General features: G+C 39.0%; 1 protein-coding gene and 1 long non-coding RNA gene across 3 annotated transcripts in view; one reads left to right on the top strand and one right to left on the bottom strand.

Moving 5' to 3' along the window:
- MPP7 (MAGUK p55 scaffold protein 7) overlaps positions 1–16,933 on the bottom strand; it is a 223,598-nt gene that overhangs the window by 62,675 nt on the left and 143,990 nt on the right. Inside the window, 4 exon segments of the mRNA NM_001100347.1 lie at positions 750–835; positions 1,734–1,815; positions 4,823–4,954; positions 16,109–16,189. Of these exon segments, the coding sequence (NP_001093817.1) occupies positions 750–835; positions 1,734–1,815; positions 4,823–4,954; positions 16,109–16,189 (381 nt within the window).
- LOC104973767 (uncharacterized) overlaps positions 1–16,933 on the top strand; it is a 178,034-nt gene that overhangs the window by 123,862 nt on the left and 37,239 nt on the right. The gene's annotated exons all lie outside the window — the stretch shown is intronic.

Raw genomic sequence — 16,933 nt, 5'->3', positions numbered from 1 at the left:
GACAGAGCAGACATGTCATGAGAGTCAGACATGACAGAGCACAATGATTTTTTTAAAAACTGAATTTGGGGGAATTTAGTTTTGTGTGAGTTGTACAATAAGGACTATTTTTCTAACTGAATAATCAATTAATCCAATACCATTTATGAAACAATCTCACTGCTTTCACACTCATTTAAAATGTTATCTTAATCATTTACTAAATTTTCATATACACTGAGATCTGTTTTGAGATACCAAGACTCTTGACAGGTTAATAATATGTTTTTATACATAACAGGGACAATCTCTCTTTATTTTGTCCTTATAAATAAACAAATGAATTTGAGAATTTATATTGCCAAGGCCTATAGTAGTTTCATTCCATTTTAGACTTAAGATATCTAAGTTAGTTTCACTACTTTATATACCTGGAAGATATAGGCCCCAGAGATAAATGAATCACTGGCAAGGTGTATTAAAGACCTAATTTGGAACGGGCCCTGTCAAACTCCTGACCTACAGGAGCTCGTTGAATCTTTGAACCCTCCAGTGAGAGATTTACCACTTCTTATTCTAATTTTGTAGATGAATACAGGGAAGCAATAAAAAGATGAAGGTATTTTCTAAGGACATACAGGGATTAAATTAATAGAGTCAGGATCCAAATCCTGGATTGCCGAATCCAAATCCTGGGTTCATTACCAGGTCTGAAACACAGCGATTCAATTTCATTTTCATGGCAATTTTAAAATAAATTTTCAGCTTACCAAGATCTGGATTATTTCCTCAGGCCTTTTATCCTCGACCGGTATCCCATTCACTTCCCTAAGTTCATCGCCAACATGAATAAGACCTGAGAGAAAGCAAATTCAGAAAACCAGCAGTATTACCTACAAAAGAAACCATGGTTTGTGACTGTGTCCACACTGAACACGCCGTGTGGTCCCCCAGTGCCTGTGAGGGCAACATACCTCATGCCTCTCAGGTTTCAGAGGCTGAGCCCCCGGAGAACGACTCCAAGACCACAACCTCACAACACTGCCAAAGGAACAGCAGCAGCATCTCAGTCTTTTTCTAAAAATGCACATTACTTTCATCTTCAAAACAGTATTTTTAAAGGCTACATGCTTCAGTAGTACTTTTGAAATCAGAAACATTGAAATGAGTCTTATAACCTTGGAAGCCCATATAAGCGAAGACCATAAAGCAAAATGAGATTTATCATTTATTTAAATAGGTTCATTTGAACTATGACGCTGGAGAAGACTCTTGAGAGTCCCCTGGACAACAAGGAGGTCAAGCTAGTTAATCCTAAAGGAAATCAACCCTGAATATTCATTAGAAGGACCGATGCTGAAGCTGAAGTTCCAATACTTTGGCCACCTGATGTGAAGAGATGACTCACTGGAAGAGACCCTGGCGCTGGGAAAGATTGAAGGCAAGAGGAGAAGAGGGCAACCTAGGATGAGATAGCTGGATGGCATCACTGACTCAATGGACATCAGTTTGAACAAGCTCCAGGAGTTGGTGATGGACAGGGAAGCCTGGGTGCTATAGTCCACGTGGTCTCAAATAATCAAGACATGACTTAGCAATTGAACAATAACCACATTTGAACATAGAGAAAAATACCTTATTACTGTTTTGTTGTACTGTCTAAATCCTGCTATCCTTTCAGTTATATACCGGAAATGTGACACACAAAGCCCACATGACTCGTCCACACCCGCCAAACACGTGTACACTCTCACCGCTTCTGTCTGCAGCGCCCCCTCTCATGATCCTGGCCACCACGATGGCCCCAGTCTGCTCATCCTTTTTAATAGTGGCTCCCTTTAAAGAAAAAATAAAATAAAATTTGTGGGTAAATGCACATACCGGGTGGTAAGAAAGAGGGCAGAAATAAGGACCTTATCTGGAAAATGTAAAAACAGCTACAAAAAAATTAAAAGGAGGCAGAAGGAACAGATATCATGTCAGGCACCTCACAAATACTCATCACTAAACACACAGTCTTCTACAGCATATATCATCTAAGGTTTTCAGCACAGTCCAAAAATTTTTGAATCTTTATTCCCTTCAATACTATGGAGTATACAAGTATCTTCTTTCCATTATGAACCTTACATTTGAATACTATTTGTTTTTTGACAGTATTTCCTCATTTCACTTTATCTTTATCCCAAGCCCTATAAGGTCATATACATAGAGAAGGTGAAGCGAATAGAAAATAAACTAGAAAACTAAAACCCAGACCACCTGACCTTTAGTTCAGCAACCCTTCTACTACAGTATTACAGTAAACAAACTCAGCGATGATAATAAACAAAATGGAAAGAAAAAAAAAGATCTGATACTCCTAGTTTTTATGTACTAGGATTATACTTAGCACAAATGGAGCTAACATTCTGGCAGGAGATTAGGAAATAATTTCAAAAAGAATCCAGAAATTCTTCATTTATGGGTGTTTATAAGCAAATCAACTGAACACTTTTTGTCAGCATAGCAAGCAGAAATGGTTACTTTGAATGCCTCTTCATGACTTTCTTCCAAGAAACTGGCAGTGGTTTAGACAAACCATCTATGTCACGTTACACAGCTAGAGAGACGCACATTAGGTGGGAGCAAAGTTCACCCCCCAAAAAGAAGTTTGACAGTGAACACATTTATTTATAGCATTACAAAATAGATATTACAAAAGGATTCCTAGTTTTGTTTTCATATGCATTTTATATATGATATTTTATTTTATATGTGATAGCTATCAAATACATACCTAATAACAACAAAAAATTAAATAATTCCATGCTAGGATGATTTTGTGGCATTTTAATCACCTACACATGCCCTCAAGGCTGAAGACTTGAATGAGTGCCTCTCCATGGTTATAAACCTTAGACTGTCCAATTCCTGGTATTTTCTGCAGGTAGCTTGTAGCCAAGATGACTAGAAATGTAATATTCTTACTACAACTAATTAGTGTAGTTAGATCAACTTTTACTTTAAGAATGTGTCTCCAACTGACTAAAGTATGCCTAATGATCAGAAAGGTCTAGTAATCGAAAATTGTTTATTGTTGTTCAGTTGCTAAGTCGTGTACGACTCTGCGACCCCATAGGCTGCAGCATGCCAGGCTTCTTTGTCCTCCATCTCGCAGAGTTTAAGACTATTTATCTATCTTTTATAGATGAGAAATTGCATGACAAATGGTTATGACTTGTCTAAGATCAGACAACTAGTATGTAGCAAAGTCAGAACTTATCTAAGGCAAACTGAACAGAATTGCTGTTTCTAACCGTATCATTCAAAACTAATAATCTTCTGAATCCTTCTATAACCCTGTATTCATAAGGTTGTAAATATACTACTTTTGCAGATGCAGATTATCAGTTCTTCCCTCTCTGAATGTGCCTGTCAGGTGCCTACATCGAGTGGTGAATAGATTCCAGGGCATCTAAGGCTGTGGGAAGACTTGCAGCTGGGTCCCTTGAGACACAGTGTCTGTAGGACATCAGATGCTATGGCTTTTGGCTGAGTAACTGGAAAGATGAGACTGTCCACTGGGGAACCACAGGGTGGAACAGATTCGGGGACAAAGATCAGCTGACTTTTGGACATGTGAAGACTGAGATGTCTACCAGACATCCAAATGGAGATACTGGGCAGAATGATGGACATACAAACTTAAAAGATTAGAAGAAAGAGAAATGTGACCTGGGAGTCACCGGCACACAAGTGGTTTTTAAAGTCACAGCTGGAGGGATCACTTCCAGAATGTGCAGAGAACAGAAAGTACTCAACACTTAAAGGACTTGTTAAAGGCCCTGAAATATATTTATGCATCAATATAGATAGTACCCTGGAATAGAAATGCTGGCTATCTGCTGATTCTCCTGATCCTTGGAGGGAAAACATGGACCTGAGAAATGGTGTCTCCCTTTCTACAGGATACTATTAATAGCACTTAACTCAATCTTCTTTTGATCCCTACATTCCTGAATATTTTCTATTTCCATATTGCTTTCCAAACCCTTATGAGCACACTTCCTTGAAGTATTCTTAGTGCAATGTACTTGGCATGAAAATAAAATCAAAACCCAATAAAACAAGGGCACATTCCATGTGACACTGTACAAAAGCACCGCTTGGCTCCTGGTCTCATCACTCCAGCCCTTGCTTCATCATCACATCTCTTTTTGTAACTCTAACCCTTCTGTCTCCCTCTTTCACTTTAATAAGAACCATTATGATTACCTTGGTCCCACCTGATAATCCAAGACGGTCCCCACATCAAGATCTTTAATTACAAAAAGTTCCTTTTGCCTTGTAAGGCTCTGAAGATAGGACTCGATACCACTGGGGGTGTGTGGGAGGCACTGTCCCACTACCACAGGCCCTGGACATGACACAGAGCTGCCTAAATCTCGGTGCTAAAACAAATAGCTACATCTACATTTTGAACTATCAGATTCCTGGTTAATTTCTCATCACTTTAAAATCAATCTGCTTTCTAGAAAAGCCATAAGCAATTATTTTCAGTTGCACTTTTTAATCTCTAATCAGCTGCAGTTGGTGCATGTCACGTCATCTTTTATAAATGCCAACCAGTAACATTTTAAAAATGATTGCTATTTATAATCAAAAGAATGCCATTTTCTTTGGCTCTGTTTTAATTTTTATCCATCATCTCCTTTAGATGTGAATGCTCTGTTTATTTCTGAGTTTGAAGACACAGAGGAAGCATATTTTAAAGAGGGGAATAAATGATATGCACCCATCACACTGGTCTTTATCATGGTATCCACTCATAGCTGAGCATAAAAGATGGACCAAAACTCACCAGTGGTTCTCTATTTTTGACCAGGCGGATGATTTTCACCGAGTCTTCCTCATTGTCAATGTCATCAGGCATAGGAGGCAACACAGGATCATAATTCTTTTGAGCCACAGTGTCATGCACAGAGAGCAAAGCCTATCAAAGTCAAAGGTGAAAAGTGTTTAATATAAAACCCTAAGCATACCCAACTATGAGGAAAATGAAATTGATGTTCTAATTGTGGCACAGCAAAGATAATAATGCAACTACTTGGAAAGAAACCCCTTACAAATTGGGCAAGGGGGGTGCAGAACAGCAGAGGCAGCCCTCCATGGTCACTAACGGACACCAAGAATCAGCATACAGCACCTTCTAAGCTGTGTATTCTCTGGTTCATCCTAGAAAGGTGGCAGCTGGGGAGGGGGTGTGTGTCGGGGGGTGAGGGGAGTTACTTTTGAAGGGAGGGAGAAAATGAGGCTATAAATACATGATCAATGGGCCAGCAGGAGACTGGGGAAACCACGCATGTATTTTTTTTTTCCTTTCCTTCTATTAGCAGAAAACACAAAAGTACTGATAATACAACTGATGAGTCTTCATTCTTCTGTGGCATTCTCACTTTTTAATGTTTGGTGTAATAGATGACTAATGTGTATTTTTAAAAAAAAAAGTATTTCTAGTCATGACTGTTGTGGTAGTAAAAGTTCTCAAAACAAGTGCGTTGTCACTAGAGACCAAAGGTGAGAAAAACGTGACACATCAGTATATGTGGGGTGACTGGGTCTAGACTTTTACCTGATTTGTTCCCCAATCACCCAATCAGTATGATACATCCGTTCTTCCAGCCAGAAGCTTAGAAATCCTTGAAACCGCTCCTCTCAGCTACACTCCCAACATCCAGCCCACATCCTGTTAAATCTGCTTCTAATACGTATGCTAACACTTGTTATCTTCTCTCTAGTCCAGGGCAGAGGTTGGCCGACTATGCCACCTATGTTGTAAATGAAGCTTTGCTGGAACACAGCCACACTCATTCACTGATGTATGGTCTGTTTATGTTGGCTGTCATGTTACAATGGTGAAACTGAATAGAAGCCACACACGGTTTTTACATAAAAAGCTGGCATATCCTTGGTCTAGATCATCGATGCCATCATTTTTTACCTGGGGCATTTTTACCTGGAGCCCCAACTGGTCCAGCTGCATTCACCTTTGGCTCATTTTCAAATCCATGAACCACAGTGTAGCCAGAGTGATTGTTTTGAAACTTAAGAGAGTAAATCATGTAACTGGTCTACTAATAACTCCTGTAAATCTACACCGGTTTGGGGATGAAGAATGAATGAATGAAAGTCGCTCAGTCGTGTCTGACTCTTTGTGACCCCATGGACTATACAGTCCATGAATGAAGAGCATGGGATGAAAAGCAAACTCAAACTCTGAAGCACGTTCTAGTCTTGTATTTGTCTCCAACCTTATCTTATCTCCACTGTCCTCCTCACTCAGCTTACATAACTGGCCTCTTTCTCTAGAGGAGTGACTAAAACATCTGATGTAAAAGCAGACCCCCAGGTTACTTGATCTCATAGCACCATCTTCTTTGCTTTAATACATGCTCATAACTTTTAACCACATTTATGTTATTATGTATATATTTGCTATCTGCTGAAACAGAAGCTCTTAAGAAGGCAAAGAAATGGTTTCTTTATTGACTATAAGCTTTCTTATTGACTGTAATAATTCATAAGCGTACGTACTGTAATGTGAATCTTCAAAAATGTCTATGTCCCTGTAAATATCACCCAAGCAAGAAACACAACATTAACAGAACTCCAGGGGCCCCTTTAGTATGCTCCTTCCTAGTCACCATGACCTCTACTTAAATACTGCATAAATGGAATCATAAGCAGATGTTTCTTTTTCCTGCTAATAAGTGAGATTCATCCATGCTGTTACTGGTAGCCATTCTGTTTTCATTGTGCAGCACTCCAACATGTATATATTTCACAGTTTCTTTACCCATTATGCCTCTGAGGGACACTGAGGTTGTTTTCACTTTTGGCTGTTAAAGCAATTCTATTATGCACATATCTGTTGATGCATAGATACGCTAATTTGGGTTAAGTATATTTAAGGGTATAATGTCTGGGTCATTCAACACAGGCAGATGAGACAAACAGGTTGCTCCAGCTACACTCCCACCAGCAGCTATGTGAGTTCTAGCTGTGTCTCAGGATCCAACAGTTTACAGTATTAGTTTAAATCTGACCATTCAAAAAAAAAAAAATCTGACCATTCTGAGTATACAGTGGTATCTTCTAATGGTAAAGTTCATCTTTCTCATAACATCTTTTATGAAATGCCTGTTCAAGATCCTTGCACATTTTTCCATTCCATCTATCTTTCGCTTCTTGATTTGTAAGATCACATCAGATCAGATGCTCAGTCGTATCCGACTCTTTTTAAGAGTCCTTTATAATATGCTGGATCCAAGGCTTTGTGCCATAAATACATTCTCTCATTCTCCCGTTTGGTAACTTGTCCTTTCACTTTCTTATTAGTGTTTTTTGATTTTAAAAAAAGGATCCAAATTAATGAGCCCAATAATACTTTTTCCTTTACGGTTTGTGGTACCCAACAAAATTTTCAAAGGGATAGAATGAACAGCATCAAGATGATAAAATATCTGAAGAGATAATAGCTGCAGATTTCTGACAGTTGATGAGAAACACAATCTGAAGATTCAGGAAGCAGGAAAAATAAAAATTAACCCATGCTTACATACATCATAGTGAAAACACAGAATGCCAGAAACAGAAAGTAGTTCTTAAAAATATCAGAGAGAAAAACACAGATCATGAGAAAGGAAAAAAAAATGAGAACTGAGTGATCAGCAGCAATATAACTAGAAGATAAAAACACATTAAAAAATAATAGTCAGCTCAGAATTGTGTATCTAGCAAAAGTACTGTTCAAGAATGAGGATGGAAACGAAGGTGAAGTTACCAGGTACCTATTAGAGAAAATTTTCAGAAAAAGATAATGAAGCAATGGTTTTTTAAGACACTGGACATGAAATAAGAGAAGGACAGTGACCACTGAGAGACAGGAAATAACTGTGGGCCCTAAGACTGCCCAGCTTACTGTCTAGAGCAAGGTTCTCGGCTGTGTTGGAAGAGAAGGAACCCAGGTGGAATGCAGCAGTCTTCCTTAGTGGAGACAAGAGAGCTGGGAATCTAAGGAGGTCAAGGGGTTAAAGTTCTCAGCGAAGGGATGAGAGGAGAGTGAGCGACACAGACACAGAGTTTCTTGAGTCCTTAGCCAAGGCTTGTGTATGGACAGCTCCCAGAAAGGACTAGAAGAGTGGTCGGGAACAGAGGGCTGTCTGGGGACATCTTTGGTTTGTCATGATTCAAAGGATGCCACTGCCATCTGGCTTCCCAGGTGGCTCAGTGGTAAAGAATCTGCCTGCCAATGCAGTAGATGCAAGAGATGTAGGTTTTATCCCTGGGTCAGGAAGATCCCTTGGAGGAAGAAACCGCAACCCACTTCAGTATTCTTGCTTGGAAAATCCCATGGACAGAGGAGTCTGGTGGGCTACAGTCCACCGGGTCGCGGAGTCAGACACAACTGAGCGCACACGCACACCCTGCCATCTAGTGCTCAGAGGCCAGAGATGCTCCCAGGCAACCGATACCAGGCTGAACAATCCCCGCCCCGCCCCAGATAATTAACTAGTCCTCAAACTTAAACCCTTCCGAGGCTGAGAAACCCTGCATGAGAAGAAACGATCCCCGAAGCTTGCACAGGGCAGGGATAGCTCCGGTTCCCACAAGTTAAAAGGAAAATTCTCACAATTCGCTGGGCATTGAGGAGAATTAGTAGAAGGGTACTGTCTTCATAGTGGGAAGTAATTAGCCTGAGATTACACACTGCTAAGATCTTACCTAACACAGCTTAAAAGCAAGCCTCTGAAGGATCAAAATGTTTCCAGGTTACTTAACTACATGATGCGAACTCAAGAATATTATCTATAAATATACAAAAATATCCAGCATCAAAGGAAGTAAAACTCACAATGACTGTCAGTCAAAAATTACCAGGCATGTAAAGAAAGCAGAAACTACACAATGATGAAAAATATAAAGCTATTAATTAAACCCTGAAAAATTACACAGATGTTAAAATTATACAGAAATCTTCTAATTACAGACAGATCACAGAAAAGAAAATTAACAGTTATAATTGCACTCTAAATGTTCAAAAAGCTAGAAGGGCTGAACACGAGACTTGGGATATACAAAAAATATTCAAATCAAGCTTCTATAGATTAAAAGGTACAGTGAATGAATGAAAAAAAGTACACTGAATGAGATGAACACTTGTAGGCAAAGCAAAAAACTATGTAAAATGAAACATAAAGAAAATATAATGAAAAATTATGAGCACAGGACTATTGAGCTGTGGGACTTCAGTGGTCTATTACATGCACCTAATTGGCATCTCCAAAGACAGGAGAGGTTCTTTAAAAAGTTTGAAGAAATATGACAGAAAATACTCCAAATTTGATGGAAATAAAAAAGCCCAAATGTTTCAAAGCACAATAAACAGAAAAAAAATAACATCAAATTGCATAAAACTAGTAAAAAAGGAAATCTTAAAATCAAAGAAAAAAAGCACATTACATACAAAAGAAGAAAGATAAAAATGTCTCCTCACTTCCCACCAGAAACAGTGTGAGCCACAGGACAATGGAGCAACATCTTTAAAAATACTCAAAGAAAACTACTGTCAACCTAAAATTCTATACCTAGCAAAAACACCTTTTCAAAGCAAGGAATATGGTGAACTTCTTAAAGATACACAGAAGCTGAAGGAATTCATCACCAGCAGACTTGCATTACCAAAAATGTTATAAGAAGTCTTTCAGACAGGAGGAATAATCTCAGATGGGAACACAGATCTAATAAGAGCACTAGAATTGTTCACTCTCTGTGTATCTATGGTGACTATCTTGCACATAGTAAAAATAATAGTGAATGCGAATGAACATATTTTAAAGTGGATATGATGGCTGGGGCTTCTGTGATGGCTCAGACAGTAAAGAATCTGCTGGCAATGCAGGAGACCCAGGCTCAATCCTTGTGTCGGGAAAATCCCCTGGAGAAGGGAATGGCTACCCATTCCAGTATTCTTGTCTGGAGAATTCCATGGACAGAGGAGCCTGCCGGGCTACAGTCCATGGGTCACAAAGAGTCAGACATGATGAGCAACTAACACTTTCATGATGGTTCAAAGGCAATGATAAAACACCAGCTATGTATTTTTCCTCCTTAGTGTTGTATTTTCATATCTGGATTCCAAAAATAAAAAACTTTCAAGATTTACAGATACCAAGTTCATAATTTTTAACAGCTTTGCTGCATAAGTAGTTTTGGTTACCAACATTTTTATTTTGGACAAGTAAAAGTAACTTTGTTTTCCACTCTTCTGTTTTAACCAATTTATTCTTCACTATACAGATTTTCCTTTCAAAAGGCAATACCTAAATGAAATTGTGTTTCCATATGCCATAGCCACCAATCACAACTGATGGGTTTACCTGTTGCTTAGAAGAATCTGCAGGAAATGGAACACTGGGCTTTGTAACTCATCAGGCTCCTGAGCTCTTGCTGCCTTGGACCCCCTGGAGTCAATTCTATGTTCTAAGTATCTGTCAGGTCCTTAGAATTAAGTGTCTAACTCATAAGGATGAGTAACCTTGATTTATTCCTCCAGAAGGAAGCTTAACTTTTCCCTTCAGTATGCTTTAATGAAGTCTCATCCATTCTGCATGCCCGGGCAATGAGTAATTTCTGGTAAGTGAATGTTTTGGAAAGCTAAAAAATTACAACAAATCTTTTTATTTTATTGCCTTTTTAAAAATCTACCAAATTTTCCCTGACTTCCTAAATTATAAAACCATGTTCTAGAGATGATGTCACCTTACTTTTATCAAAAAAGAGCCACTGAATGACAACTCAAAGAGGCTGATTTGCCTTTAACGTGCCAACGTGATGCCTAGGAAGTGCTTTTATTTACTGATGATTCTGCTTTCTCTGGAAACAAAGTCTCTGTAGAAATCAGGCTCCCTCCTTCAGTGCCCCTACCTGGGTCCTTGCCCTCCCCCACTGCAGCATGCTTTAGAGTGTGTTACATCTATATGGCCTTTTGTGACAGACATTTTCTCACCATGTGGCGTCCTTTATACTTTACTTTTCCTGGACTTTAAGATTTGGACAATAAGGCTGGATTTTGTAGACACTGTTGAATAACAATTATTAGTTTTTTGTATATGGCAACTGATCAATTCAAAGACTAAGTGTAATCCAATACAGGAAGTAGTTCATCCTATTACCCTATTTACAATGGTGGGAAATGTATATGCAATATTTTTGTATACAAAAAAGAATGAAAGGTAATGCAGTCAAGATGAACTATCACTAAAAGTATATGAATACATGATTTACAGAAGAAATAAAAAGTCATTAAGCATATGAATGGTCTTCACTAGGAAAGCAACGGATAGAGACTTCTATTTTCTAATTTAAATTCAAAACACAATTATGTATTATCCAAAATTGCTTTCTGTTTATTTCTTAAAGTTTTATCAAGTCACTATGTTAAAGGTGAAACTAAAGCCAAAGTAGTAAACTATTGGAAAGACTGTTGCTGAAGCTCCAGTACTTTGGCCTCCTGACGCAAAGCGCCAACTCATTAGAAAAACACTCTAATGCTGGGAGAGACTGAAGGCAAAAGGAGAAGGGAGCAGCAGAGGATGAGATGGTTACATAACATCACCAAATCAATGGACACCAATCTGAGCAAACTCTGGGAGCCAATGGAGGACAGAGGAGCCTGGCATGCTGCAGTCCATGGGGTCGCACAGAGTTGGACATGACTTAGCGACTGAACAACAAATAAACTAGCATATCTTATTAAAGGCAATATCATAAATCATTTATAAAGATGTTATTCCTTCCAACCTTATGTATGAATTTTTTAAAAACTTTTCATGTGTGTGTGTGTGTCCAAATGTCCCTGAAGCTGCAAATGCTCTTTTTCTATCCCATGATTATGGTTCAATTGTTACACTTCCATCTTTAATATATTTGGATTTCATTTTAGTAGGCCTCTTTCTTATTTTTCCCAAATAATTAAGCAGCTGTCCCAACACCTCGTATTGAAGCTACATCCAATTCCACCTATCTCCCACTCCCTTGCCTCCATCCTTCACATTCTTTGTAAGGACCACAATCACATATCACCCTAATCATTTCTACAGGCTCCCACCTTGGCTTCCTCCATTCGGGACCCATTCCTCTCATCCTGCCACCACCCCTCCACCCCAGGGAACTGCTGTGCATATTACACTCAAGACTGATGGCGTCACTTATTCAAACCCTTCTGATGACTTTCCACTGCTCCTAGAATGAAATTCAAACTTTTGAATAAGCCCATAATTAGAAAGTCCATAGAATATATCATCTAAATAAGGAAACAAGTAAAATTAAAAGGGAGGTTGTTAATAACACGGGAACCAGTCTGGCAAAAACAAGACTGTCCTGGGCAAACCAGGATGTCCAGCCCTGACTCACAGGCACTACTATCCAGCTCCTGCCCTTTCCTTTTTTACAAGCTATTGATCAGCCACAGTTCGAAGTCTGCTTTACATCCTCGAACTTGACAAATTATTTTCTTTGGGGGACTTCACATACTAGTCACTGTACTGAAACCCTTCTTTCTTCGCCTCCCACTCCTGACTGATGCCTGCCTCTTCTGGTCACCTCACACTCAATCTCCGGCTGTCACCTTATATGGACTATATCCTCTGTCTGCAAAGTATTCTTCAACCCTGTCTCCATTCCTATGTGCTCCACACTATTTCTGGGTGTTCCCTCTTTTTACCCACTATTGCTCCTATCGCCTTCACTATTCTTCATATGTGCTCATGTATCTTCCTCAAGGTGTATCTATGGGGACTGCACAGAATAGGCGCTGAATTTATGTAAGAATAAATGGACAAAGATCCAACTGTGCTGACATTTACAAATTACTGAAGAAAGTTTTAACGCTTTTCAAAACTGAGTTGGCAGATCTATAGAAATCACATTATCATTTTATCATGGGCTGTATACTTGGTTGTATACATATATGCGTGTTTTTAAAAAATCATTATTACTTTGGAGGTACACTTCAGGTCTCCTTTCAATATTGTGAATTAAATATTTTAACTGGAAGAGCAATCTTCAAAAAGTAAATAATTAGTTCCCCTATCTCCCCTAATTAGAGAAGGAAATGGCAACCTACTCCTGTCTTCTTACCTAAAGAACTCCATGGACAGAGAAGCCTGGTGGGCTACAGTCCCTGGGATGGCAAACAGTCGGACCCAACTGAGCAATTTGCATTCACTGTTCATGTATATATGTTATATTCTACTGCGCCTTGCTTTGCTCTCAGAAAAATGAAAAAAAGCAAATATTTTCACTTGTTCCCAAGACAAAAATTATCTGATTATGTTTTGAAATAGCTTAAAACTTATTTGGGAACTATACCTCTTAAAGTAATTACCTTCAAAAGAGAGATTTAGCGTGACGGTGGTTAGTAGAAATGATTTCGAGGAAAGTAATGTTAAACATTAGGGCAAACTGCAAAGAAAAATATTTTCTCCTCAAGACTAGTGAACTAGAAATTGTCACTGTCAACTGTACTGTCATGAGTCTGCAACATTACCCGTTTTCTACATATCATTTTCCTACATGAAAGGTGAATACACACCTTTCATGCTGACTTCTCACCCATTCCTTAGCCACTCTGTTATATAAATGTGAAAACAGACAAAATCATTCATCTGAGGTATTTTTGCCATAACAAAGTTTAAGCACTCAATTATAAAGCTTCATCCAATGGTGTTGCATGATGCCATCGTAAAGGGAAGAAAACCCACATTTCTCTTCCTTCTGGAGTTTGTTTCCTTTCCTCCTGTGTGCCTCCCTTTCTGCTCACACAAAACAAAACTCTCATTACCAAATGTGTGGGGGGTTTTCTCAACACCACGCATTTTCTATGAGGCCAACCGAGTGTCCTGCAATTCAACCCAGTTCTGAGTTCATCTTCCAGGAGAGAGCACCAGGTCACCACTGCAGGTTGCCACCTGTGCTTCTGGTCAACCCACTGTAGATCAGAGGTTCCAATAACCCTCTCTATGGGTTTGAACAACTTGCTCCAGCAGGTCACAGGATTCAGGGAAGCACTTACATTTACCAGTTTATTAAAGGCTATGATAAAAAGACATAGATGAACAGCCAGATGAAGAGTTACACAGCGGAGGGTAGGAGTTTCTGCCCCATGGCATTGGGTGCATCCCCTTCCTGGTACATGGATGTGTCCTGAGCCTGAAAGTTCTCTAGACATTACACTTTGGGGATTTTGTGGGACTTTCTCATGTAGGCATAATCAATTCATCTATTATGATGCTTCCATGTTTGTAACATGAAGTCAAACTGGGGAGTGGGATCATTACTTAAAACTCATATGAAGATGAAAGCTTTGTTCCCCCCAAATAACCATCAACTTTATAAAATCTTTAATTCCTAAAACATAATTGGTGAGAGAGTAAGGCTGAAAATTCTAAGCTTCTAATCCTGGTGTGGTCTTGCTGGTGACCAACCTCCAGATAGGAGCCTACCCAGAGTTACCGCATTAGAACAAGAGATGCTCCTATTGCCCTTACCACTTGGAAAGTTACAAGGTTTCCAGGAGACCTGGGCCAAGGACTGGGTCAGAGACATATGTACGTACAACAGACGCTCCCAGTGCTCTCATCACTCAGGAAACTATCTAGGAACCTGGGGCAGACACTGATACACACACATCTTCTATTACCTCATAACCAACTGAGATCCAACACTGCTCTCTCCAGCCAAACACCAGTTTCCATCCAGTATACCCTCCTAATTACTAGCTTTTCCATTTCAAACACTCTTGAATGGAATACGAAAAACACATTTTGTTTGCTGGGGGTCAGAAACATTCCTCTTTAGTTTCTAAAATTCAAACCAAGATAATACTCTCAAAAAGGAGCTTACCAAGCACCTCAATGTTACTCTCCCTATGTTCTGATTAATGTCAGCTTTCCACGTGCAGAACATGGAAGGGCCCAGTGAAGAACTTTCCAGAGCATTCATGAATCTCCCCTAAGCTCTTCACTTTCTGTGTACTCTTTCTTCAATATCAGGCAACCATTTTACAGTAATAGGATCTTTCTTCTTCTAGAACTAAATGCGACAAACCTTCTCTGCACCAGCCAATTCATCTCACATCACTAATCATAGTTCATTTACCCTTTTTTCAGATATACATTCATATGCTTTATATTTGCTTATATGGTTGAGAAATCATAGGCCATACATGTTCTCACTTTATGTTTTATTTAATACTTTCTTTTTCTGAATATCAGCTTAAGACTATATATAGTACCACTGCAAAGGAGATTTTTCAAAAAAGGTAGAAATCATCACTTTTTGCATTTAGGTGGACATTTTCATTCAACAGTCTATAAATGCTTAACAGAAATATGAGATACCTGATCACTTTAATGACATAATTACCTATCTATATGTTATTCTGACTCCTGAACAATATTTCACACACAAGTAGATTAGTTATCAAATCCAAAATGTATAGGTTATGTTGACCAATCACAGCTGGAGGAAAACTAAGTGATAAGCTTGTACAAAAAATGGTGGGGAGAATCAAGATGGATCTACCAATATTTTACTGGAAAACTGCATTGCTCTATAAAATAGCAGGGTGCATTAAAACACAAATTGATAGAGGAGGGGGCAGGAAATGGAGAGGAAACTGGAGGAGGAAGAGGAATGCTGACAAGGTCCCATAGAGAAATAGATATTGTTGTCAAACACACTGGCACACCATTAACTAGCCAAGTAAAACAAACCTACACAAAATCACTTAATAGGTTCTGTATCCTGTACTCTAAACTTCATTTAAAAGAAAAATGACCTTGAAGCTCCATTCTGTTTTCCAACTTAAATCATGAGCCTCCCAATTTAAGTATTTTATAGATTGTCACAACATCATCATCAAAAACTCAACTCTTCTTACTTAACAGGATTAAAGTGATTAAAATACTGTGCACTATTTGAAAACACATTTACTTGAAAATTGATGGTTGAAACAAAATTCATCTCAACTCCCAGAAAGTGGCCCTTTTTGGAGATATTTATTACAGGTGTCACACGTCCTCACCTTCACATTGGGTTTTGACAGTAGCTTCAACAGCTCTCTGATCTCACTGTTTAATGGCTTGTTCTGAAGCTCCTCCGCCAGCTGCACGGGAGATCACATTGACATGAAGAACAGTTAGTGAGAACAGGGTGTGCTCCACCTGTGACAACTGAGAAGCTATCTTGCTACTTTCCAGCGATTAAGCTCAAGTCAGCAAGAAAGAAAACAGACTATCAATCACTGCTCTTCTTTTGAGGCTCTTAGTAGCCCTGCTTTCAGACCCAGCTCTCGGCTGAGTACAACTCAAGAAATCGTATCAGCCAGATCCCTTTCTGATTTATTGCAATGAGGGCAAACCCCAGCACTTCATCTGCAAAATGGTCTTTTGCATGCAGACAAAGGACCACTTGTAAAAAGGACTGGATCAAGCGTTGACACCGTAAAAAGAAAAAAAGAAAAAAAAAAAAAAACAGAAAAAAGAACTTCTGAATGAGGTGGTGAAATCTACAGGGTTTCCAAAAACCCACAGTAGCTTGCTGTTTAGAGCTGGGGTAAAAAGAACGAGAATGCCCCTAAAAGAGCAAATGATGTGAAACTTTTATTATGTTTACCTACACAGTCTGTTACATATAAAATAGGTTAATCATAAAATGACTTATAATAGCTTGACAACTATGCTGGTCCCACAGATCCTGACTGTTCTCTGACCAGGATTATAAATTCCCATTGGTCGCTTCCAGCTAGAGAAAGGAGCAGAGCTTGGACCCTACCTGGTATTCTTCATAAAGAGGGGCTTTTTATCAAAATCTCTATGCAATCTTAGGCTCTAAGAAGGATCATAACATT

Source organism: Bos taurus, chromosome 13, assembly GCF_002263795.3.
Source record: "Bos taurus isolate L1 Dominette 01449 registration number 42190680 breed Hereford chromosome 13, ARS-UCD2.0, whole genome shotgun sequence".
Classification (NCBI taxonomy): Eukaryota; Metazoa; Chordata; class Mammalia; order Artiodactyla; family Bovidae; genus Bos; species Bos taurus.
Note: the sequence above shows the minus strand (reverse complement) of the source record. Positions and strands in the feature narration are given on the sequence as shown.